The sequence below is a fragment of the Oryctolagus cuniculus genome, chromosome 3 (assembly GCF_964237555.1).
Source record: "Oryctolagus cuniculus chromosome 3, mOryCun1.1, whole genome shotgun sequence".
Lineage (NCBI taxonomy): Eukaryota > Metazoa > Chordata > Mammalia > Lagomorpha > Leporidae > Oryctolagus > Oryctolagus cuniculus.
The window spans coordinates 101,421,364-101,448,321 of record NC_091434.1 but is presented as its reverse complement, the minus strand read 5'-3'; the positions used below and the strand labels follow the sequence as shown (position 1 = coordinate 101,448,321).

At 36.9% G+C, this 26,958-nt stretch overlaps 1 protein-coding gene and 1 long non-coding RNA gene across 10 annotated transcripts in view; one reads left to right on the top strand and one right to left on the bottom strand.

The window, feature by feature from the left end:
* LRP1B (LDL receptor related protein 1B) overlaps positions 1–26,958 on the bottom strand; it is a 2,140,503-nt gene that overhangs the window by 1,196,148 nt on the left and 917,397 nt on the right. For all 9 annotated transcript variants that reach the window (XR_007920674.2, XM_051849575.2, XM_051849574.2 and 6 more), the window contains 2 exons: positions 4,384–4,503; positions 2,224–2,352 (listed from right to left, as the gene is read on the bottom strand). Coding sequence is in view for 8 of the 9 variants with exons in the window: in XM_051849575.2 (XP_051705535.2) it covers positions 2,224–2,352; positions 4,384–4,503 (249 nt within the window). In the remaining variant the exon portion in view is untranslated. The remainder of the gene's footprint in view (positions 1–2,223; positions 2,353–4,383; positions 4,504–26,958) is intronic.
* Positions 1–26,958, top strand: part of LOC127491778 (uncharacterized) — a 38,316-nt gene that overhangs the window by 6,613 nt on the left and 4,745 nt on the right. The window contains exons 3-5 of the long non-coding RNA XR_007920681.2: positions 17,327–17,410; positions 21,947–22,042; positions 25,285–25,446. This is a non-coding gene — a long non-coding RNA (uncharacterized lncRNA). The remainder of the gene's footprint in view (positions 1–17,326; positions 17,411–21,946; positions 22,043–25,284; positions 25,447–26,958) is intronic.

The window sequence follows — 26,958 nt, the reverse complement described above, 5'->3', positions numbered from 1 at the left end:
CAGTTACAGACAGAGATAGAGACAGAGAGATAGGTCTTCTATCCGCTGGTTCACTTCCTAATTGGACACAAAGTCCGGAGCTGCGCCGATCTGAAGCCAGGAGCCAGGAGCTTCTTGTGGGTCTCCCACGTGGGTGCAGGGGCCCAGGGGCCCAAAGACTTGAGCCATCTTCTACTGCTATCCCAGGCCATAGCAGAGAGCTGGACTGGAAGAGGAGCAGCCGGGACTAGAACTGGCGCCCGTATGGGATGCCAGTGCTTCAGGCCAGGGCTTTAACCCACAGCACCACAGTGCCAGCCCCCAACTTAGTAGTCTTAATTAGAAAGACATTTTCATTCCTTTTTATTTTCTCCCTCCACCCCCTTTTCACTTCATTTTCTCCCTCCCCTCTTTCCCTTTTATTCCTTCTCTCTTTTTTTTTTAAGATCTATTTATTTGAAAGTCACAGAGGAGAGGCAGAAAGAGAGAGAGAAAGAGAGAGAGAGAGAGAGAGAGAGAGAGGACTTCCATCTGATAGAAGACTCCCCAATTGGCCTGCACAGCTGGAGCTGTGCCAACTTGAAGCCAGGAGCCAGGAGCCTCTTCCGGGTCTCCCACCCAGGTGCAGGGGCCCAAGGACTTGGGCCATCTTCTACTGCTTTCCCAGGCCATAGTAGAGAGCTGGATTGGAAGAGGAGCAACCGGGTCTTGAACCAGTGACCATATGGGATGCTGGCACCTCAAACCAAGGCAACTGCACTGGCCCTCTTCTTTTTTTTTAAACAAATATTGAATACCTAGATATTCTAAGCAATGATCAGTACTGAATAATTAATATTCAGACAACTTGATACTCTTATAATGCTTCCATTATTCCAGACAAACCATATGGTAAACAAATAGACATAAATGAATTAATTTCAAATGGTTATAAAGAAAATAAAACAAGATAAACCATGTAGTGATAGAATAGATGTTTGTAAATAAATAACACTGGGAACTAAGATAGCATTGGAGATAGTGTGCATAATGAAAGTAGAATGGCAGAGGACATCATTGTGTATGTTGACATTTTAACTGATACTCAGAAGATCAGAAGGAAACACTATTGCGGACATCACAAGGAAAAGCAATCCAGGCAGATAAACAAAAAGGGAAAGAACTCAGGGAAGAGCAACATGGATGGCAAAAGACAAGGAAACCAGTAAGATTGCTTTTGATGATGAAAGGAGAGTAGTGGGAGACCAGATTGGAAACGTAAATGTTGCCAGACAGTTAGGCTCCTACACGTCCTATATGGTGTTCAGCTTTTGTTCTCATGGGAGATTAGAGATCTGGTTGATATTTTATCAGGTCACTTTATCATGCGGAATAGGACAAAATTTGGAGGCAGTCTTAAGCCTCAAGAAATAAGTTAGGAATCTATACTAGTGTGAGGATTCAGGCTGGACAATAAACAGTCAGGTTGGTCTCAGTGGAAATGAGGATCGGAAAGTCCCCCTAAGACAGTGCAAAGTTATCTCCAGCAAGATCAAGGTAAAGTACCCGTCCCAGTCCTTGGGAGGTTCCATTTTATCAGGAGTGGTGGGTCTACCCTTCTGAATTCCCAGTTTACTGTGAAACATGTTACACATCCTGTCCTTCTGATAGATCTTTTGTTTTATCACAAGCAAGTTAGGGCAGCTCAGGCCTTGATGAGTTTTGTCACTGCATTCTAACTGTTGGCTGACTATTAGTTTTTCCTCAAGCTTGTGCTTAAAAACCCCGCTACCACCAGGCTCTCTGGTTTGCCTCCCTTGGAGCCCCCCATCCTGGCAGCTTTGGCAGGAGGATCCTGACTTAAATAAATCTTGCTTTACTGTCTGCCGTGTCTGCATCGAAATTTTTCTTTCATGCTAGACACAGACCAAGATAAACTTTCTCTGTCACCATTTCACCAGTAACACCAGAAGTCAAGGAAGGCGATGCGAATCCAAATCATTTAATTCACTTCTTTAAAACAGGTTTCTGTGAACTAGACATTTTCTACAATGGAAAGAATTCTCTAACAATCAGTGATAACTGAAAGAAGTCTTTAGATTTCTAGCTATGGATTAGCATATCAAAATGAAGCAAAATCTCTCTCTTCAATGTCCAATATTCCAATGTCCAATGTTCAATATTGCTACTCACCCCTTTCCAGTGAAAAGGCACTATAGAAAGGAAACAGAAAATCCATGAAGCACAACAACAAGCACAACTTACCATTTTTGGCCTTGCAAGATCTGTTGTCTGGCTGCATTATGTAGCCCTCTACACAACTGCATACATAGGATCCATGTGTATTCATGCACATCTGGCTGCACGTACCATACGCAGCACATTCATCTTGATCTGAAAGGAAAATTGGCATGATCTGTAAGCAGGTTTATTGCTGAGCTTTATTTTTCTTGTTGAAGAAAACATTTTTTTAAAACTTTGGAAATAGATCATTTTCTGAAAAAAGAAGAACCAACATCATGAAGTCCTTTCAAAACTACAGCAAATGAAAATTAAATCTATTGCTGTCCTAGTCCAAAAAGTTCAAACTTAATATGAAATAATTTACTTTAAAAGATTTGCATTTATGATGAGCAGGTCAGATGTCCTTGGGTATTTTTGTGAAGGCATTAAGTTTACTCCTGTTGAATACTTACAGGGTTTATAATACTGATTTTTCACTATTTTAACAAAGATTTTGTCTAGTCACATAGTTTTCAATCAATAGATTTAATAAAAGTTCTGCACTAAGGTATGCAAATCATTCTCACTAATTTAAAAAGAATAAATCATTAGGGTCCTGTTCAAAAGAAAAATTCCGACTGAATTTTACTTTAATATCTACAGTCCTTTTCTACTCTTTGTCACTTCCTCTATCATCTGTTCCAAATCTCTACAGTCAGTAAATAATTTTTGATTCATAAATGACCAAGCAAATAAAAAGATATTGTGCCAATAGTTAATTTGTGGATAAACATGTTGATCTCTACCCCGTGACATGAGTTTAATGGAATACTAGATACTATGCATTTCCTTATACTAGAGGTATGCACTACTTATAACAACACAGAGAACTAAGTGAACCTGCTTGGCATTGGAGAGAAAAAGTTAAATGAAGACTTTCTATTGAACTGAGTTGAAAGAATGATCTGGATTGCCTTAGAATAAAAAAGGTTGAAAAGAAAGTAAAGGGCCAGCGCCGCGGCTCACTAGGCTAATCCTCCGCCTAGCGGCGCTGGCACACCGGGTTCTAGTCCCGGTTGGGGCGCCGGATTCTGTCCCGGTTGCCCCTCTTCCAGGCCAGCCCTCTGCTGTGGCCAGGGAGTGCAGTGGAGGATGGCCCAGGTGCTTGGGCCCTGCACCCCATGGGAGACCAGGAAAAGCACCTGGCTCCTGGCTCCTGCCATCGGATCAGCGCGGTGTGCCGGCCGCAGTGCGCCGGCCGCGGCGGCCATTGGAGGGTGAACCAACGGCAAAGGAAGACCTTTCTCTCTGTCTCTCTCTCTCTCACTGTCCACTCTGCCTGTCAGAAAAAATAAATAAATAAAATAAAAAAAAGAAAAGAAAGTAAACAGAATAAGTAGATAAAATATCATGTGAAAGGCATTGAGATGACACAATAGACATTTCAAGGTGGTACAAGGAATCAAGTGGAAGAAGGGTACGTGAGGCAAAGCTGTGAAAGATGAGATTGGGAAAATTCTTTGGCACTCTGATTATGAAGTAGTTTCAATTAGAATGCTAAACAAATTGGATAATTAGACTAAAATTACTCAATTTGGTCAAGGGTCTTTTGGGTGGATAAATTTGGAATCTAAGAAATTCACAAAAGTGGTAAAACAGGTTTCTGTGAACTAGAAATTTTCTACAATGGAAAGAATTCTCTAATAATCAGTGATAACTGAAAGAAGTCTTTAGATTTCTAGCTATGGATTAGCATATCAAAATGGAGCAAAATGAAAAAGATCAATATTTATGTTTATTATTTTTACTTTTGGTAAAATGTTAGCGGCTTGAAATGCCAATGCAAAAATGCTTAATGCGAGAGAATTAGTAATAATTAACTTATTAATCTATTTATTAACATGTGCCATTTAGATTGCAGCTTTATAACATTCAAGTAGTCAAAATAATCAAATCCAATATGTTAACGTAAAACCAAAACACTTTCCAATTTTATATTTTTCAATTAAGTAGAAAATTAACTAGTATCAGTTCATGTGAAGTTATGAATTTATGTTGGGATGATTGCTAAGTTCTAAATTTTAAGAAATAAAATTTAATATGAACATTGTAGAACACACAGAAGGTACTCAAAGACATGTAATTAAATTACTGTTAACAGTGTCTGTGCTAAAAGTCTAAAAAGCTACAAATCAAACTTACCTTTACAGCCTCTCCCATCTTCTTTTACTTCGAATCCATCTTCACAGTAACATCTTGTACTGTTTCTCATTACTGCACATTTATACTGACAGTTCAACTGCTGGCAATTGGATAACAATTCTGTTAATGAAAAACAAATAGTCTCTGTATTTAACTGTGCATGCACGTATGTTTATATTTAAAATATTAATTTATTGCTTATATTTATATTGATTTAAATATATAAAGGGGCTGGCACTGCAGCATAGTGGGTAAAGCCGCTGTAGTGCCAGCATCCCATATGGGAGCTGGTTCAAGTCCCAGCTGCTCCACTTCCAATGCTACTCTCTGCTATGGCCTGGGAAATAAGTAGAAGATAGCCCAAGTCCTTGGGCCCCTGCACCCACAACGGGGACCCAGAAGAAGCTCCTGGCTGCTGGCTTCAGATTCGCACAGCACCAGGCACTGTGGCCACCTGGGGAGGGAACCAGCAGCAGATGGAAGACCTCTCTCTCTCTTTCTCTCTCTTTTCTGACTCTGCCTCTCTGTAATTCTGCTTTCTAAATAAATAAATAAATAAGTAAATAAATAAAATATATAAATATATTTACTCAGGGAATAACTAAATAACAGGTTTGATTTTCTCCCAGAAAGTGTCTATGATTTTTCTAGAAAAGTAACAATATTTATTCTCTCTAAAATATGATGGTTTGTATTTGTTTGAAGTATTGTAAATAAAATTCATGATCAATGTGTTTGGTCTCCCACTTTTTAGCTTATTACTATATTCAAAGTCACAAATCTTTTCAAATTCTAGCAAATTAAATTATTTCAAGAGGAAAAATGTCAACTCAGTGTTGATTTCACCACCTATGACTTTCATATCTGACATATCAATTGATTTTCTATCTTTTTAGGACTTGTTTTGATTTACCAATCCATGTGTAACCTTCATAGCAATCAATGTGAATATATTTCATTTCAATAATTCATTTTTCATTGGTGGAAAAATATTAGGCAAATACTGGATATAAAATATTTCATTATAGTTGAACTCTTTCAGAGAAAATACATCACTGAAGCAAAAGTTACCAAATTCTCAGAGCAAATTAGGATTCAGTATGACAAATGCATGAAACAGAGAAAAAGTGACAAGCACATATTCACTGCACAAATAATTTCTAGCAAGAATAAGATTTGCTGAACAAGAGAATATCTACATAAAGTGTACGGCTGTTATTACTCTGAAAACGCAGGTGGTAATAGATTACACTAGCACTGTTTCACCCCCTCTCCCCAAGGGAGAAAAATAAGAGTGTTGATGATTAAACTTAAATAATTCAAAATGTGTTGATATTTGCCACACATTTAGCTGGCATTTCCTTAATAAAACTATAGATAACAAAGAAATACACTAAAAACTCAAAGTGGAAGAGAACATCTGGAGTATTTAATACCTAACACGGGATGTTTAAAGAAAACCTTAATTATCTAGTGTTTCCATAGCTCAATTATTTCCCAAGTCTTGTATATAACTTATTTCTCATTATCTTCTCAATATTCCAAACCTCCTTCCCTAATGTTTACTCACTTGTGATGATCTTGCTTCCTAGATTTTTGAGAAAACTAAAGCAGTCAAAAGAAATTTTTCAGTTGATAGTCCACATCCACCTACTGTATATACTCTTGTCCCCCTTAATTTTCAAACTTAGTTGAACTCATCATTAAATCCTACTATGTATAAATCATTTCCTTCTCACTGCACAGATATCACTTCAGCTGTGTTCCATTCCCTCTACTAATCATCACTCCCGCTTATAGTGTGAGTCAGTACTAGCAAACTAGACAACCTGCCTGTTTTTATCAGTTATTGTCATTGCTACATAGCCATACAATTATTTACATATTGTCTCTGCTGCTTTCATATTATCGTGGAGGCTGTGTAGACAATAACAGCTAAGCTCTCACTTAAGAGGTACTCTGATTCCTGTATTAGCTCATTCTCAGCATCAAATATGCTCATTTTTTTCCAACTTAAAAATAAAAATCTTGGTCAACATTCCCCCACTAGTCACTATTGCCCATTCTGCTGTTATTCTTTATAAGAAAATTTAAAGGGTTTGGAGATGTGGCATAGTGTATAAAACTGCCATCTGCAGTGCCAATATCCCATGTGGGCACTGGTTTGAGTCCCAGCTGCTCCACTCCTGATCCAGCCCTCTGCTATAGCCTGAGAAAACAGTAGAAAATGGTCTAAGTCCTTGGGCCCTTGCACCCAAGTGGGAGACCTGGAAGAAGCTCCTGGCTTTGTATCAGCCCAGCTCTGGCCATTGAGGTCATTTGGGGACTGAACCAGTAGATGGAAGACCTTTGTCTCCCTCTCTCTGCTTCTGCTTCTCTGTAACTCTACATTTTAATAAATAAATAAATTGTTAAAAAAAACTTAAAAAAAAAACCTCTATACTTACTTCTTTCCTTGAGATTATACCTTAAACTCCCTCCATCAAGTTTTCAGTTTCTTCGCTACATGGAAACTGCTCAAGCAGGGGACTTCAAAGACCTCTATGTTGATAAGTGCAGTGACCTTTTCTCAGTCCTCATCTTATTGTACCTATCAGCAAAATTTGACACAGTTGATATTTACTTCATCCTGATGCATATTCATTATTTTGCTTCCAGGGCATCACTTCTTGGCGTTATTCCTATTTAACAGCAACCATTGCGAGATGCTTCCTCTTCTCATTGATTTCCTAAAGTTTATGTGCCAGGTGGAGAAACCATGGTTCTCCTGTTTGTCTACAAGCTTCTTGTCAACCCACTGATTCTCAAGGTTTCTTCTCTATTGGAACATAACTGCAGTATCCTAACGTAAAAGCCATTTGTAACCTCAACTTGCAGATTTCACTGCTCCATTAAACACCAATATTTCACATACATTTTTCCTGAAAGTACCCAAAACAGTTTGAATTTCTGTAAAGTCAGTCCAATTAACATACCAGTCAATTACATCTAATTTGTAATCCTGAATATGGGTCACTACTAGATATATACTAATAGAAATGCTAATCATTACTTAATGACTATCAATTTGGTCTATAAAACCATACCATTAATGAAAACTATGGAATAACTTATTCTTGTAAATTATTTTTTTGCCTTGTTCTATAGTAGTTATTTCTATTTTGTTTCCCTCAACTAGTATGTGGAGGTAAAAATTATGACCCTATTATATGTCATGTTTGCCAATTATGAAAATTCTTTGAAAGCTCACAGTAGTCTAAAATGTAGAGATTATCATAATCTGCATTTTACTGAAGAGGAAACAAGTAGTGATAACTTGCCTAAGATAATAAGTCAAGTCTAAGACAGAATTGACTTCTCAGTCTAATGAGAAAGTCCATGTTCCTAGTAACTTTTCTCATGCCCATTATGCAATCTGGGAATGGCTGGTACCATGGTATGTTCTTTTTTAATGTGTATCATTATAGGCTTAGTAGTGTGCCATAGTTAAAGAAACTGTCCCATAATTTTTGCATTCAATCAATAAATCAACAAAATAGCTTAACTTTAGAATTAGGATTCACACTCAGCATCATCCCTAGTCCATTAAATTAAGCTAAATCCCAAAGGTAGTAATTTATCTGTTAGAGTTAAGTAATAGAGTTATAAAATCTCACTTTATTGTGGTAGAATCAGCCCAAAATAGGTTTCAATTTCTACGTTACTTTATTTCAATATTTATTGAGCACCTAGTCAATGCTAAGCCCTCTGCCAGGGTCCACAGATTCAAAATGGTTTTACAAATTAAGAATTTACAACCTGAGTATGGAAGTAGCTAAAATTAGGTAGAAAGAGAAACAATGTAAACAATGGCTACAAATCATGGTAGAAAATAAAAAAATGCAAATAAAAGTGCAAATGGCATGATTTAGAAAGAGAAAGAGTCATCCCCAACTGGAAATGGAAGAAAGCATCTGAGTAATAGTTGTAGAAGTAGTTGAATTTGAACAGGGATTTAAAAGATAAGAGTTTCAATAAACAAAATTTTATGAGAGTGCAGTTCAGATAAGGGCCCGATAGGAGAAAATAAGTGAAAAGACATGAAGGAAAACAAGAAATGCAGACAAGGAGACAATGATAAATAACACTGTGCAGACAATGTGGTAAGAAATGGGGCTGGGTTGGTTTGGAGTCAAATCAAGTAAGATTAATTCATAAATTAAGCAGAAAATTCTTTAGCTGTAGGAATCATTGTTACTGAGTTCAGAAATTATATATTCTGATTTCTACTTTTTGAAAACACCTGGTAATAGAGAAAAGAACGAATGAAATATAATAAAGGGAACAAAGCAATCTAAGAGGTTGAAAATGGCAAAGGAATAATGTAAGCCTGTGTAATTTGCATGGAATGATGGCCAAAAACACAATGAAAGGATGACACTGAATTAATAATAACAATAAAATGAATTTAGTGCAATTTGGGTAAAACAATTATTATTTGTCTTTTACTACATTTAATTAAAAATGCTGTCAACATAATGACCAAGGGGGAATGGAAAATATCATTCTATCTCAGGGAAGAAAGGAGACACAGATCTGGCAGTCACAAGCATGAAGCTGGTCATTGTAGCCTAAGAGTAAAGAATCATCCCTCAAAAAGAATATTTTTACTACAAGTAAAACTCAGAAGAGAACTCCTACTTTTGAAAATCTACTAGGAAAAGAGGTATCCACAAAGAAACTAAATTAATCAAATCGTAGCTAGAGAACCTAGACAATTTAGCAAAATGAAAGGAAGAACAGTCCATAGAAACAAGAAGAGCAATCAATGTTGAATTCTTTGCAAAATATGAATGGAGAGGACCTAGAAAATGCTGTGGATTTCTTAATAGGATCAGTAAAAATCTTTAAAAAGCATACTGTAGTGTAGTGAGAAGAGAAGCAAATGCACCATGCATTGATACAGATTAAGGAAAAAGAACAGTTTTCTTGAAGAAAAAACTTAGACATAGTTATAGCATACAAAGAATGATGGCAGGGGTGTGGTTTAACTTATCTAGGCATATTGACTCAGAGACATCAATGTATTTTTTTATTTAATCCATTTAGATTATCTCAATCTAAAGTAGAAAATGCAAGCATTACTGATCTTATCTTTCAACTCTTTCCGATCTTGAAGTAGAAGTATCTGGGGGATAGAGAGTAGAGTGTATGCTGAAAAAAGTTATAGATACAGGGGGTATTGATTGGGAGAGTACAGGAGAAAAGACAAATTTGAAAGATTGTCCTCAATCATAGTTGGAGGTGCCAGGTGGGGGTCTGGTGGTTGAAAATAGCGACAGAGACAAAGGCAACATACCTTTTGACATACTGGATTTATCCTGTAAAGGGATTTGTGTATGTACCAAGTTACGATACAGAGATGATTAAACATAAGAGATTAGCTGAAATGGTAAATACTGTTTCTGCAGGCAGATGATGAAGAACTGTGAAGAACAAACAATGTAAAAACTAAAATTGTCCTAGACTGTGAAAGCAATACTAATTATAGTAAAGTTATCTATTTGAACTGCTTAGCATTTATGCTTAATTACATGCAACACTATGACTATGTACATAATTAACAGTGCATCAGATTAATTTTGTTAGAAAGCTTATTTGAGTACAACAGAAATTTTGTACTTGAATCATTAGTTTTCACAGACTGCCTTTTATGAAGCAGAGTCATTGGCTCATGCAACATTATCTTTGATTTGGATTTTCAACTGAAGTAGGAAGACTACTAGTATCTAAAGGAATTAAATATGCAAGTGAGAACACAAACATGTAAACATAGAATCCAATCTCTACTCCTTGGCATTTTCATAAAACTGTTAAAATATTTATTATTTTTTATTTGAAATGCAGATAGAGAAAGGGAAAGAGAGGGAGTTAGTAATGGGGAGGGGCAAGGGAAAGATAGAGAAGAGAGGGAGAGAGTGAGAAAGAGAAAGATTCTCTAGTCTGCTGTTTGTCTCCCATATGCCTGCAGTAGCCAGGGTTGGGCCACACCAAAGCCAGGAGCTAGGAAATCAGTCCAGGTCTTTCATGTTAGTGGCAGGGACCTAACTACTTGAGGTATCACCTTCTGCAGCTGATGATGCACATTTACAGGAATCTGGAATCAGCAACAAAGCCAGGACTCCAATAAAGCCAATCCAGTGTGGGATACAGGTATCCTAAGCAATGTCTTAACTACTGAACCAAATGCCAGCCCCAAATTGTCTATTTGATTACAGGAAAGAAGTTACTTTTTCAAGGATCAATTTTAATTCAGTTGATGATATCTCTAACACAGATGTACTTGTTTTTTCTAAAAGAAATCTTTTTTTAAGAAGATTATTTATTTATTTGAAAGTCAGAGTTACACAGAGAGAGGAGAGGCAGAGAGAAAGAGGTCTTCCATCTGCTGGTTCACTCCCCAATTGGCTGTGCTGATCCAAAGCCAGGAGCCAGGAGCCTCCTCTGGGTCTCTCACGTGGGTGCAGGGGTCCAACAACTTGGTTCACTCCCCAATTGGCCGTGCTGATCCAAATCCAGGAGCCAGGAGCCTCCTTTGGGTCTCTCATGTGGGTGCAGGGGCCCAACGACTTAGGCCATCTTCTACTGCTTTCCCAGGCCATAGCAGAGAGCTGGATAGGAAGTGGAGTGGCTGGGACTCAAACCCATATGGGATACTGGCACTGCAGGTGATGGCTTTACCCACTATACCACAGTGCTGGCCCTTTAAAGAAATCTTTTCATGCCCTTATCAAGTAAGTTGTAAAGGAGAATTGTAAAAAAGTATGTCCATCTTCTCTATAAAATGCAAGTTAAAAGTTTAATAAAATGCAAGTTAAAAATATGTGGTGTGTGTAGCATTGAGACTGTGGGGAGCAACTCGGACTAGACTAAGTTACTGGAATTAAGACTTATTCTATGCATCTGCTCTCCCACAATATGGCGCTGGGAGAGGAGAAAACAGCTTCTACACAGCTGCCTCCAGTTCAACCAATAAACTGTAGGACCTGCTCCTGATTGGAGGAGAGCAGCGTACTCGGCGTGTGGGTAGCAAAGTTGGGATTGGTAGAAGAGGACTATAAAGGAGGAGAGAGACAACATGCACCAGAGAACATCTGAAGGAACACCTGAGCAGCCCCCGAGAGAGCCGGCTGGCGGTGTGCCGCTCCCCCGCGGAAGTGGGGAAAGTGGCAGGGGGAGCCGCCCCTCCACGGAGGTGGAGGGGTCGGCAGCCAACCTGGGAAGGACCAGCAGCAAACCCGGGAAGGGCCGAGCAGACGAAAGAACAATGCAGGGTCCTGTGTCGTTCCTCCACGAATGGGGGAGCGACAGAGACATTCAAAATTCTGTCATTTTTCACTTAAAACAGATTCAAGAAGCCATAGTTTTAATAATGTCAGGTGGAGTCTAAGATGATAGAAAAATAATTCATACTAAATCAGAGATCTCTTTCAACTTTTACCTTTTGTCTTAGCGGTTATAGGGTATTAGATCCAAGCCTTGGACTCTGGAGTAAATGTGCCTTAAAGCCAATCTTAGTTTTCGTAATTGTAGACTATGTAATATGGCTGAGCACAGATAAATGTTCGCATTCCTGTTTCTTGGAATGTTGGTATTTCCCAGTTAACTTCCAGTTATGCTGTAGCCATATATCTGACTCCTAGCCAAAGTATTGTAGGAATAACTGTTGTTTGTGTCACTCCTGACCCTTAAAAGGTCTTGACAATCTTCCATTCACTCTTCACTTGTCAGCCATCTGATTGAGATCTATAAGAAGACTCCTAGGACCATAAGGTAGAAATCTAAAAACTGAAAGGAGATCAGGGCAGCACAGAAGTGCCAACTGGACTGTGATATCAGTGAACAATGGAATTTTTGTTGTCTGAAGCCTCTGATATGTTAGGATTATGAAATGCATCATAGGGTGATGGGTAAATGACTTAAAACTCTCTCTTACATGTTTCTCTGGATCTCTACACAAGATGTCCCATGAGGTCACTGAGAGGTTTAAATGAAGTGAATGATAATAATTATGAATATTCTTAAAATATTCCTATAGTTCTTTCACCATTACTATTTTTATTATCAGAATCAATTAAAATTCAAACATTCAGTCAGTATAACAGAATATCAGTACCGTTCTTATAATAATTCACATATGTACTGTTTAAGCCTTTTGGGGTTATATTTCTTTTTGTAATAGAAAGGTATTTCTATTTTTGAGCTCTACATGATTTAGTTCTAGTTTGTCATCTTTTGATCTTGTGAAGAAAATTTCTTTATTCCTTTATCTATATCTATATACCTATTCTTGAACTCCTTATCTAAGTGCAAAATCTCCAATAGACAGAGAAACAATAACCATAGGAAATAATTTTTTCCATATAGGTGTCCTTATTTTACAAAACATACTGTTCTGAAGCAATGCACATCCATATTTAATTTGCTACAGAATCATGGGCCACTTAACAGTTCAGACAAGTGATTTTCATCAAATGTTTATGCTAATCTGCATAATCTTTAGGGACTATTTTGCTTTATGACATTATTGAGATTTATGACACATTTCCACAAAAGTATGTGAGTATATGGTTCAGGAAACACATAAAAAGTGCTGAACTACCTCAGTGTAAAAACAAAATACTAAAGAAAGGTGATGAAAAGTTGGCAACCAGATTCCAGCAATTGTAAGCTATTACTACTAGGAGGTTCCTTTCATTAGTAGTTTTGTTTACATAAATACTGTAAGCTGGAAAAAACCTGTTTGCCATTTTGGCTGTGTCGCTACAGAATTGTTTTTAGTAAATAACATTATGCTCCTGTCTTTATGGCCAATAATTGAACAAGTCACATTGTGTATTGGACTTAGTGGAACAGTGAGAACACAGCTGTGCTATTTTATTTGTATGTGTCCAGGTTATATGTTTGTCCCTGAGAGGAAACAATAACTTTTAGAAAATCCTTCGAAATACAACAAGGCTTTGGAAGCTTTCCAAACACAGAAGTTTTCTGAGACATTATTTTACAAAGTGAATGATGTTTCATTCTTAATTTAGTAATAAAATTGTTCCTTGATCTTGGCTTATACAAAATGCTTTTTAACTAATAACTATAATCATAGTAATGAGTAAAAAGCTATTCTTTCCTTATGTAGCACATTAAAAAAATAAGCATTTCACTCCATTTTTGTACTTGGAGATTGAAAAGCTGATGCAGCTACTTGCCAGGCCAGGCAGTCCCACTTGTCAGCAAGATATATGCTTGACATATTTAGAATGGCGATAATTTCTGTCACATCAGTCATCTTTTCTCGCCAATTTCCTGGTCTAGTAAAATGCAGTGTGAGGTGACTAACAGAGATTAGGATGTTGCTTATGACTACCATGGTGAATTTTGTCAGATTCCTTAGTGTGAGGATAATTCTTGGCCTCAAATTTTCATAATTTTTTCATATAGAAAGATTAATGTAAGGCTATTCCTTTATGTTTATTTTTTTCATTTGGGTTTTGGTAGAATTTTCATTTAGTAAAATTTACTCTTTTTAATGTATAGTTCTGTAATAATAGTACAATCCGTGTAATCATCTGGGTATAGAACAGTGACATAATCCAAAAGCATGCAACTCTGTATTTTACCCAATTCACTCACTCCTTCCATTTTTTAGTGAGTGCTGACCTCTTTGCTGTTTCAATGGTTTTGCCTTTTCCAGAATGTGATATAAACACAACAATTTGCAGTGTGTAGCATTTTCAGCCTGGTTTATTTTACTTAGTCAGTACATTTGATGTTCATCTGGATTTCTGTTACTATTAATAGCTCTGCCCTTTTCATGGCAGAGTAATATTCCATTGTGTAAGCATATCTATTTTGTTAATCCATATCACAGGTCATAGACATTTGGATTTTTTAAAATTCAGGATTATTATGAATAAAGTTGCTATAAATATGTATGTACAAATTTCATATAAATATACTATCATTTTATTGCAGTTAATCTGATATCACTGGCTTAAATATTAAGTGGATACCTCACTCACTTCCTAAGAAACTACTCAACTGTTTTCCAAACCGGGAGTGTCCTTTTGTACTTTTCCCATCAATATGTCAATCTTCCATCTTTTCCTTCTTTCTAGCAATCTCTATATCAGCTTTTCAATTTATATTTTAGGAACTAGAGTGGGTATGTAATGGTATCCCGTCATTGCCATTTTAATTTGCATTTTATATTGACCAACAACATTGGCTATTTTTTCTTGTGTTAATCTGCAAACATCTATGATTCTGTTCTACCTTCTACTCATTTTTATTGGGTTTTCTCATTGATGTTTTAGGTTGTAACATACATGCATTTGTATCTGTAAGCATTTTGGGTAAAAGTCTGTTATGAGATACGTGATTTGTGAATAATTTATCAAAACCTGTAGTTTCATTTTACAGTTTCTTATTGGTGTTTTTAGAACAACAAAATTTCAAGAAAAATTTTCTGTTGATGAAGCTCAACTGCACTATTTTCTTTCCCAAACTATGCTTTTACAGTCATATATAAGTCCTGCCTCTGTAAATTTGGCTTATATTTTCATCTAGAAATTTTATAATTCTAAGTTTATGGTACATTTGTGTTTATTTCTAAATATGGTATGATATATGAATTTGGATTCTTTGCACATAAATGTTAAATTGTTCCAGGACAAAAACCATTTCTATTAATTTACCTTTGTGAAAAACTGCAATTGTGGGACAGTATTTCGGTGTAAGTGGTAAAGCTGTTGCCTCTGATGCCAGCATCCCATACAGGCACTTGTTTGAGTCCTGGTTGTTATACTTCCAAACCAGCTCCATGCTACTGTTCCTTGAAAAGCAGTGGGAGATGGCCCAATTACTAGAGTCCCTGGTCCCATCTAGGAAATCCCGAAGCAGCTCCTGGATTGAGTCCCAACCATTGTGGCCATCTGGGGAGTGAACCAGCAGATGGAAGACATGTCTCTCTGTCTCTTGCTTCAACTCTCTCTTCCTTTCAAATAATTAAAATAAATCTTAAAAAAAATTAAATGTCTGTTGCATTTGAATAATACTCATGTCTATACTTTAAATAATATTTCAATTAATGAGTGAATATTGAAATCTGGCAGCATGAATCATGTTTCTTTTGTTCAAGATCATTTTAGATAGTCCAAGTCTTTTACACTTCCATATAAATTTTATAATTTTGTCAATTTCTACAAATTCAAAATAAGAATTTCATTGTAATTATGCTGAATCTATAGATTGGGGAAAACTAACATCCTAATATTATCAAGTCACATAATTCACAAATGTGTATATACCTGTATTTATTTTGGGCTTTGTAATTTTTGTGGGTTTCCATCAGACAGATCTTGTACATGCATTACTGTGTTTCTAAGTAAGCATTACAAAGTTTTGTTGGAATTTCAAATGGTGTTATTTCAATTTCATTACATTTAGAAATATGATATATGCTAAACTTGTATCCTATAATCTTATTAAGCTAAATAGAGCAAATATGAGAGAAATTTTATTTTTCAAATTACTACTCAAATTTTAAATATCAGCAAGAGGAAGTATCATTTTTTGTTTCAGGGTTTATAGTGATAATAAGACAAAATAACAAACAATTCTAGTTCCATATATTTAAAATTTAGATAAAAGAGTCAGGTTTCTGGAAATATGCCAGACTACCAGTCTTTAAAGAAGAAATAGTTGATATGAGTATTTTTACATGTAATAATGGATTGGATTTATAATTTAAGATTTTGCAAAAAAAAAAAAAAAAAACCCCTCTAGGCCTAGATGGCTTTGCTGAAGATTCTACCAAACATTTAGGGCAGAAAATATACCAGTTTGACACAAACTCTTCTACAAAAGAGAAGTGAAGGAAATATTTTCTAACTAAGTTATGAGGTAACAATTACCCTAATATACACACAAATTCATTAAGAAAAAAAAAAACTAGAGAACAATGTTGCTTCTGAGTATGTGTGCAAAATTCCTAAAAATACTACCAACTGAAATCCAGCCATATGTCAAAAGATAATCTATCATGACATATAAAATAGATACAGAACACTTGTTTAGTACTTGAAAATTAAGTCCTTTAAGTCAACTACAGACTAAAAGAGGGAATATGTAATCATATTTATATTTATATTTATATATATATTTATTTGAAAGAAATACAGAGAGAGAGAGAGAGAAAGAGAAGGAAGAGTGACAGAGAACTTCCATCTACTGGTTCACTCCCCAAATGGCTGCAATGACTGGAACTGGGCCAGGCTGAAGCCAGGAACCAGGAGCTTTTTCTGAGTCTCCATTGTGGGTGACAGGGGTTCAAGGACTTGAACTATCTTTCACTGCTTTCCCAGGAGTATTAGTAGGTAGTTGTTTTGGAAGTAGAGCATCTGTGACTTGAATTGGTACCCATACAGGATGCTGGCACCACAGGCAGTGACTTACCCTGCTATACCATAGTGCCAATCCCTAAAAAAACATTTACTAGATGTGGGCAACGTGCTGCAGAATGTTCAACCACCACTTTGCAGCTTGCATCCCATATCAGAGTGCCAAGGATAAAGTTCCTCATCTGCTTCTTCTAAACTGGGAGGCAGCAGATGATGGCTCAAGTGCTCTGACAACCATGCGGGAGGCCCTGATGGGATTCCAGGCTCCTGGCTATGGCCTCACCTAGTCCTGGCTATTGAGGGCATTAGGGGAATGCATGAACAAGTGAAAAATCTCTTTCTCTTACAAGGTGTCTCCCTGTCTGTGCATGCCACTCTGCCTTTCTAATAAATTTTAAAAAATTAATAGAAAATGATATACACTCATAGTTAGATAAATAGATTATCAGCATTTTTGCTATAGAAAAGAATTTCTTCATGCTAATTGAACTATTTTGCTCCAAAAACAGGAACATGACATAGCAGGAGCTAGATAACTTATTTTGTTATTCACATCCACTAATATACCGGGGGATCCTAGCCAGTGCATTAAGGTAAGACAAAGAAGTTTAAAGAATACAAATAAGAAACAATGAAAGAAAATTGTTTCATTGTAAATTATCTAAATGTTTACATAGAAATTGTTTTTTTAATATCAAAACTATCAAGAAATCACTTTAAAAATCTTAATAGGCATGACAACACTGTTACTTTGTAACTTTCATTTTCAATATGCATATATCATAATTATTTACAACACTCTCAAGGAGGAAAGGCAAAATTCCCCATAATTCAGTTATTATACTATGAAGTAGAAATTTTCAACCAGTTACGTTACCTGAGAAAATATTCTGTGGCTTAAATCTCTGTGTGTGCATACGTGTGTGTGTGTGTGTGTGCTCAACACATACAGATCTTGTCATCCTTTAGAACTGTTGCATAAATATTCTATTTTACAGATTATGAGTAATTTGGTTAATAAAATTCACTACTGACATATATTTAGTTTGTACGGTAAACACAGTTCAAAAATTAGTGTTCTCGCCCCTGTATACTGCAGACTTGTTTCTGAGACGTAGCTATCTTGCCAGATAGGCTATGTCTTTCCTTTCTTCTTTCCTGGGTAGAGCCATAGAATAAGTTCCCATCAACAGAGCCTAAATCGAAGTAATCTACCTCACTTCTGAGTCAGAGCAAGAGAGAGACAGCAAGAGAGCGCGAGCGAGAGCAGAGTTTTCTGTACTCTGTTTCTTATCCTCTCACTTATTATCAGGAAATGGCACTTTACACCCCTGATTTTCATGCAGTTTTCTATTTCACCATCACCAGGAAATACACTTTGAAGTTTATTAACTAAGACTAAACTCTGATAGCAGTGTTTTTAAAAACTGAGAGTACCCAACACCAATGCTGTGAGACATTCCCATTTTATATCACACTTTAATTTTTTTTTTTTTTTTTTTTGACAGGCAGAGTGGACGGTGAGAGAGAGAGAGAAAGAAAGGTCTTCCTTTGCCGTTGATTCACCCTCCAATGGCCGCCGCGGCTGGCGCGTTGTGGCCGGCGCACTGCACTGATCTGAAGCCAGGAGCCAGGTGCTTCCTCCTGGTCTCCCATGGGGGCGCAGGGCCCAAGCACTTGGGCCATCCTCCACTGCACTCCCTGGCCACAGCAGAGAGCTGGCCTGGAAGAGGGGCAACCGGGACAGAATCCGGCGCCTTGACCGGGACTAGAACCTGAAGTGCCGGCACTGCAGGCGAAGGATTAGCCTATTGAGCCGCGGCGCCGGCCTATATCACATTTTAGAAGTTATGTCACTGAGAACCAAACACAGAACAATGGGAAAAAATGACTCATAGAATGCTACCTGGTTTTGTTCTAAATAAAATGTACAATGTGATGATGACAATTAAGTAGTGATATAAATAATAACTGATAGAATGATAGGGGAACAATGTATGTGATGGGTAAAGCCCTCTTCTATGTAAGCAAGATTGTCAGTTTCTAGTCTTAAGCTAGTTGTTAGAACATAAATATGAAATATCAAAATATGATAAACAGACTTTTTTCAAATATACAGATTAAAAAACAGTAAAAAAAAAAAGAGCTAAAAGTGGAGTGTCCTTGGGGAGCAGCATGGGGTGGTATAAAACTATTGGACTTGTAAGCCTTATACCTATACTATTATTTTAACATCAAAAGTGATTGTTCAGGGGCAGGTGTCTGGCACAGCAGTTAAGATGGCGATGATGCCTCTATCTCAGACTGGAATGTCTGACTTATAAGTCTAGTTCAGTTTCCGATTCCAAGGTCTGGCAATGTGCACCTGAGAGGGCTCAAGAAATCCAGTCCCTCTCACCCAGGTGAGAGACTTGGATTGACTTCCTACATTATGGCTTCTCCTGGCCCAATATTAGCTGGCAGCATTTACAGAGTGAACTAGCCAATGTGAGATCTCTCCTCTTTCTTTCTATCTCTGAGTTTATGTGTATATTTTCTATCTCTCTGTCTTTCAAATAAAAAATTATTAATAAAAGATAGGAAGCACTTGGCATTTCTATGAGGTCTTCACATATAAAGTTATTTCAAAATGTTCACAGGAAAATGGAATTATAAAAAGTTTATTGAGGCCGGCGCCGCAGCTCACTAGGCTAATCCTCCACCTTGCGGCGCCGGCACCCTGGGTTCTAGTCCCGGTTGGGGCGCCGGATTCTGTCCCGGTTGCCCCTCTTGCAGGCCAGCTCTCTGCTGTGGCCAGGGAATGCAGTGGAGGATGGCCCAAGTGCTTGGGCCCTGCACCCCATGGGAGACCAGGAGAAGCACCTGGCTCCTGCCATGGGATCAGCGCAGTGCACCGGCCGCAGCGCGCTGGCAGCAGTGGCCATTGGAGGGTGAACCAACGGCAAAAAAGGAAGACCTTTCTCTCTCTGTCTCTCTCTCTCACTGTCCACTCTGCCTGTCAAAAAAAAAAAAAAGTTTATTGAGCACAAAATATTTTGAAATCCATGTATATTAGGGGGTTTTCAAAAAGGTTATGAGCGCCTGGCGCTGTGGCTCAGTGGGTGAAAGCCCTGGCCTGAAGCAACAGCATCCCATATGGGCGCCGGTCCTAGTCCCGGCTGCTCCACCTCTGATTCAGCTCTCTGCTATGGCTTGGGAAAGCAGAAGATGGCTCAAGTCCTTGGGCCCCTGCACTGGTGTGGGAGACCAGGAAGAAACTCCTGGCTCCTGGCTTTGGATCAGCACAGCTCCAGCCTTCTGGCCAACTGGGAGGGAACCATCAGATGGAAGAACTCTCTCTCTCTTTCTCTGTCTCTTCTCTCTCTGTGTAACTCTGACTTTCAAATAAATAAATACATCTTTATAAACAAAACAAAAAGGTCATGAAATATATGTATTATGGTTAAAAGTAGGCATGGATTTTGCACTCCAATAAACTTGTTTTAACTATTTTTTTCCATGAACTTTTTAAATGACCCTCATATAACCAATGAAAATTTTAGATTCTTTCTGAGGGATTTCATGAAATAAACATATCCAATAATTTATTTTTTTGTGAAGATTATTTTAGTCACTTTTATTTCTTGTACTCCAAGGATATTTTAATCCTTTTATCTTTTTCTTGCCTCAATATAATTGTGAATACTGTTGAGACAACAATTTTTAATATAGCTCTAGGCTGTGATTAGCCAGACTACAAAACCACACTTAGAAATTTAACTTTAGGGAATAAAAGATAATAGATGACACCATCAGGAAGTATATTAATGGTGGGATATATTCATGGTTTTTCTGTTTTTAAAGTCTTATTAAGAAAGACCAGCCTGTAATACACAGGGAAGGAAATGTAAGGTGAATGTCCCCACTCAAAGAGAAGATCACACAATCCAATTATTACTTAGAAGTGGTGCTGAGAGAAAGAAATGTAAAAAAACCAAAAAGAATGACAACTAAGAGATTAGTATTTTAACCATAAGTGCTACCCACAGGGGCAGATTACATATATTTGCATATTTAAAGGCAAACTAAATAAAGCTGCAGGAATCCTCGGAACAAAAAGTAATAACCTTATGGGATATTTCAAGGATATATATAAGAATAAAATCCATATTTCTCCTAAAGAAGAGAAATTATTATTTTAATAAATATAAGTGCTCAAGATTATCTTCTCAATGAAAGAAAGTACTTCAGTAAGAAAAATTATTTCCGCAAGAAAATTTACTCTGAGCATGCGAGCAACCTCATAAAAATCTTAATTGTCCCCAATTTCCATTTTTTACGCTCATCATATGTACTCTACAAAGGTAGAAGTAGAGATATAATGAAGCTTTCCAAAAGAAGGATGTTAAATCTTTTGGAAAAATTGGCTGGAACTCAGAACTCTGTATGAGCAGCAGCAAGAGGAGCCTTTAGAAAGGAAAAGAGGACTTGGTCAGTACCTACAAGAAACTCCTTTTAACATCTTGGCATAGGGACAAGTGAACTGCAGAAAGCCCATGGAAAAATGGTATTACAAGACAAGGTATTTTGCTACAAAAATGTTTGAAGTCTATGTGTAGGTTTAAATGAGTTTTCCATGAACTTTTTGAAGCATTTTGTAGATCAGCTAGGGAAAATGGCTTTGGATTTCATTTGCCAGATAACATAAATTTTAAAATTAATTAATCAATTAATGGCCTATTCATTTCACATGTTGCTAAATAATCAAAGCAGGGTCTATTACCGAAGACTACTCCAAGAAGATTAGTGTTACTGTTATACCTAAAAGTGTGAAAGTGATCTCCTTCTCCCTTTGCATGCTTTTATCTTTTCTAGGGCATGACCTGCCTAGAAGAGGCAAAGTCATGAGGTCTACTTTTCAAATAGCAGTTTACCATAACATGAAGCCTAGCTATATTGTTTCACACAGTCAACTGGAGAAAACCAACTTTTGCTTGAACTGATTTTCCTGGGACAAGATAGGTAGTGAAGGCTAAGTGGGCATCATTTCCTAAGAAGTTTACTTCTTGCCCCTTGCTACTATCCTTCTCCAGTACTTAGGTCTATATTAAGTTGCATTGATTAATCTTGATTTTTCTGTCACTATGCAGAACTTGCAGCCTGAGAGTGTAGACGGAAGGAAATAGTTGAGTTCTCTTTGAGGGAAGGAATGTACCTACGCAAAATTTCTTTCAGTTAGTTCACAGGTGAGTGATTCATGGGTTTGGTTAATTTATTTAAATTACTATTCTATAAACTTCCAAACATCTCTGATTTTATAAACAAAAAAACTTTACTTAAATAATTCTCTGGATGACAGATGTCTTATACAATGCATATTAATAGGGATCAAGTCAAAAATAAGATTAAATATTTAAAATATTGATTATGCACATAATTTTATAATGTTTTGTGTATTTGGGGAAATCAAGACATAGTCAGGGGAGAGAATATTAGAAATCCATTATGTAAGTTAAGATTACCCTCATGCTAAGTTTCAAACTAAATCCCCTTTCACCAATGGATGTTTTGCTACTTGGAATATTACCAAATGGTTGATACTAAACAACTGAATATTCAAAGAGTTGATTGCCCTCAAGAACAATTAATCTGTCCTTAGTGTAATAAAAACTGGTTTCCTTGGCATATTGCAGTTTAGAAAATAATTGAATGAAAACATTACAAGGCTAGATACTGGACCTGTTTGATAGTCCCAGTGTTTTAGCAGTGTCTAACACATGGAAATGTCAGTAAATATTTAGAAAACGAAAGTGCATTTCTAACTTACTTCAATTTGTTGTGCATACACCTGAAAAATAAAAAGAGACCGACCTCTCAATGAAGATATGATTAATGACTTTGTCTTTTAACATAGGAAAGCTCTGAGTTATTGTTTTTGTTTTCTCACGTGAAAGTCTTGACATTCCACTGGATTGTAAATCCCTGAATCATAAAGATTATAATGTATTTATGTGTAACTTTAACTATCAGTGCAATGTTTTTCTAACATTAGTAATTTCGTAAGTGTTCAGTGTTTATAATAATTACAATGTTAACAAGTTGAAAACTCGAAAATTTTTTAAAATTAAAATAAGGTTAACAAAATGATTTATACTACTACAGGGTAAACTGTCAGGTACACTTCTTAATTCACACATTCATTAAATACTTATTGATTATGTAGTATAATATATATTGTGCCATGTAGACGATGCTCAACAAAAGCAGACAGTGTTTCATCCTGGCGCTGATAGTTTAACAAGGATACAATCAAACAATAGAAAAATAAATTAAAATTTTAATTGTATGAGCCATGGATAAGAGGAACTCAGTGCATGAGAGAATTAATAAGGGCATCCCAGTCAGGGATATCATCGAAAATTAATTCAAGGAAGCAACACAAGTTGAAATCTCATTTATCAGGAGTTAACTTGATATGGTGAAAACCATCTAAGGGACCTCTTAAACTGTAAATTGTGATTCAGGAAGTCTGAGATGGTGCCTGAATTTCTATATTTCTAACAAGCTCCCAGGTGAGGTTCATGTTGATGATGTAAGTAACACAATTCGAGTAGTACTAATTTTTGAAAGGGAACAATAAAATAGATTTTGAAAGAAAGAAAAGAAGAAAGAGAAAGGGAGGAAAAGTGGGAGGGACAGAAGAAGGAAGTATCATTACATTCTTTTTTAAAAAAAAAGATTCATGTATTTATTTGAAAGTCAGAGTTAGAGAAGGTGACAGATTTCTTCCATCCACTGATTCATTCCTCAAATGGCCACAACAGCCTAGGCTGGGTCAGGGACTTAACCTGGTACGCCACAATGCCGGCTCTCATCATATTCTTAGAATTGTGTCTGTGGACTAATTTGAATCTGTTCTGTTTGTATTAAGTTCCCATTAACATGAGAACTGATGAGAATTGTCTTTTAGCAAGTATAATCCATTTACTGTGACCTCAAGAACCTAATGTATTAACAAATTCCTTAAAAAATATTTAGGGTGAAAATACAATTAATGCTTCAAGACAATTTAGACATCATATCCCTGGGAGGTTTGTTTCCATGAACAGTCCAATTTTCCTATGTGGATGCAATCTATGGACTTTGAGACCAGTGTCTTGTCCACTGTTAGCAAACAGATAAACAGCAAAAATCCAAGCCAGCAAGCACAAATCCTTTTTAGGGAAGGAAAACCAAAATTGTGGTCACTGTTAGAATTTTTGAAAGAGATATGGGAAATCCAAACCATCTTTGAACAACTTGCAACACTTTTTGCAATTTTTTTTTATTTAGTAAATATAAAATTTCAAAGTACAGTTAATGAATTACAATGGCTCCCCCCCCATAATTTCCCTCCCACTCACACCCATCCCATCTCCCGCTCCCTCTCCCATTCCATTCACATCAAGATTCATTTTCAATTATCTTTATATACAGAAGATCAATTCAGTATATATTAAGTAAAGATTTCATCAGTTTGCACCCACAAAGAAACACAAAGTATAAAATACTATTTCAGTACTAGTTATAGCATTACTTCACTTTGGACAACACATTAAGGACAGATCCCACATGAGAAGTAAGTACACAGTGACTCCTGTTGTTGACTTAACAATTTGACACTCTTGTTTATGGCGTCAGTAAGTTGCCAAGGCTATGGAAGCCTTTTGAGTTCGCTGACTTCGATCTTATTCTGACAGGGTCATAGTCAAAGTGGAAGTTCACTCCTCCCTTCAGAGAAAGGTACCTCCTTCGTTGATGGCCCCATTCTTTCCACTGGGATCTCACTCGCAGAGATCTTCCATTTAGGTCTTCTTTTTTTTTTTTTTTTTTTTCCAGGGTGGCTTGGCTTTCCATGCCTAAAATACTCTCATGGGCTCTTCAGCCAGATCCGAATGCCTTAAGAGTTGATTCTGAGGCCACAGTGCTGTTTAGGACATCTGCCATTCTATGAGTCTACTGTGTATCCCGCTTCCCATGATGGATCGTTCTCTCCCTTTTTGATTCTATCAGTTAGTATTAGCAGACACTAGACTTGTTTGTGAGATCTCTTTGACTCTTAGACCTATCGGTGTGATCAATTGTGAACTGAAATTGATCACTTTGACTAGTGAGATGGCATTGGTACATGCCACCTTGATGGGATTGTATTGGGATCCCCTGGCATGATTCTAACTCCACCATTTGAGGCAAGTCCGATTGAGCATGTCCCAAATTGTACATCTCCTCCCTCTCTTATTCCCACTCTTATATTTAACAGGGATCACTTTTCAGTTAAAATTTAAACACCTAAGAATAATTGTGTGTTAATCACAGAGTTCAACCGATAGTACTAAAACAAAACAAAGAATAAATACTAAAATGGATAAAGTATTACATTGTACATCAACAGTCAGGACAAGAGCTGATCTAGTCACTGTTTCTCATAGTGTTCATTTCACTTCAACAGGTTTCCCCTTTGGTGCTTAGTTAGTTGTCACCGATCAGGGAGAACATATGGGTTCCAAGAGCATGACTCCAATGTGCATTGCCTTTTGCCAAAGTGACCATGCAGTCCCCAGAGGCAGCAAGGTGCAGGAACAAGGGCAAACCTTCCAGCTTCCAAGGCCAGGTATTTGATTTCTTGTAAATGTGTAAGAAAGCCTATGTGGGGTGGGGATTAGAATTCTCTCACCCATTATAGTTTTATTATGCCTTTTTATATTCTTAATATTTCTCTCTGAAATCATCATCTAACACACCAAGGAGGGTATGTTAAAAGCTAAATAAGGAAACAAAAGGCAGAGCCGAAATGAAACATAAATAAATAAACTGTTTTCCATTATAATTCTATTTAGGGTGGAGAATGCTTAATACAGGCTTAAGTCTTTGAAATAAAAAAAATGTTAACTGATTCACTCAGAATACTCTGGTAAATTCTATGTTTTTTTTCTTATGTCCTTAAATTTTTATATAATAATATTGAACTTTCTAACAATATGAATTTTATTAAGAAAACAAAGTGATATGAGTAGTTCCTAAAGTCTACAATAAAACCAGACAAAAAATAGGCAGTGATCTTCATTGCAGGCACTATAAAGTGAGCAGCTGAGTAGAGAGTTAGCCAAACAGAGGCCCAGCCCGTATTTGTTTTAATACTTAAAATGACAGTGCAAAGCATTTTTGTTCTCTTGCTGATTTATGTTTTCATGAATTTACCTGATCTTATCATAATGTTATTCATTTCAATTTTATTATTCAATATTCATACTCAAGATACCAATGTCTAGACAGGTCTTATCAAACACTGTTTGCCTTTTCTAGTTCATATTCCTTAATCTTAGAAGTATATTTCTTTTATAGATTAAATTTTTTTCACTTTAGTTTATCCAAAGCCTTATTTTCATCCATACAGAACCTTCTTGTTTTCTTCTCTGACAGCAAAGGGTACTTTGATTGATAGAATTCAGTCACTAAGTTGAAATAATACAGCTGGCTTTTATCTTACATTAGTATGTCTTTTATTATTTTCACCTATTATATGAGAAAGAATGTGACAGAAATGTAATGATTTTAGTTATCCCACCTGGGCACATAATTCTGTCCAAATTATAGAACACAGAATTTGCAAAAAGGAGCCTGCAGATCCTGAGTTAGGAGTTGCAAAGGACACATAGGGAAAAGGATAACAGAGTTCAAGGGAAACATGCCAATCACTAATTACAAAGCAATTTGAACTACTAAAAAGTCATATACTTGAAGGCATATACTCATTGAAGAATTAAAAGTTGAACGGGTTGGTGTTTGGCATGGTGGGTTAAACCACTGCCTGGGGTGCTGGCACTCCATATGGGCTCCAGTTCAAGTTCTGGCAGATTCACTTCCAATCCAGATCCCTGCTAATGCATCTAGGAAAGCAGAAGGTGGCACAACTTCTTGGGCCCCTGCACTAACGTGGGAGACCTGGACGACACTCCTGGCTTCAGCCTGGGCCAGCCCTGGCCGTTGTGGCCATTTAGGGAGTGAACCAGGGAATGGAAGATTCTCTCTCACAATTCTTTCTCTCTCTCTCTCCCTCTCTCTCCCTCTGTGTGTGTGTTTCTCCTTCTATTTGTAATTCAGCCTTTCAAACATATAAATGAAT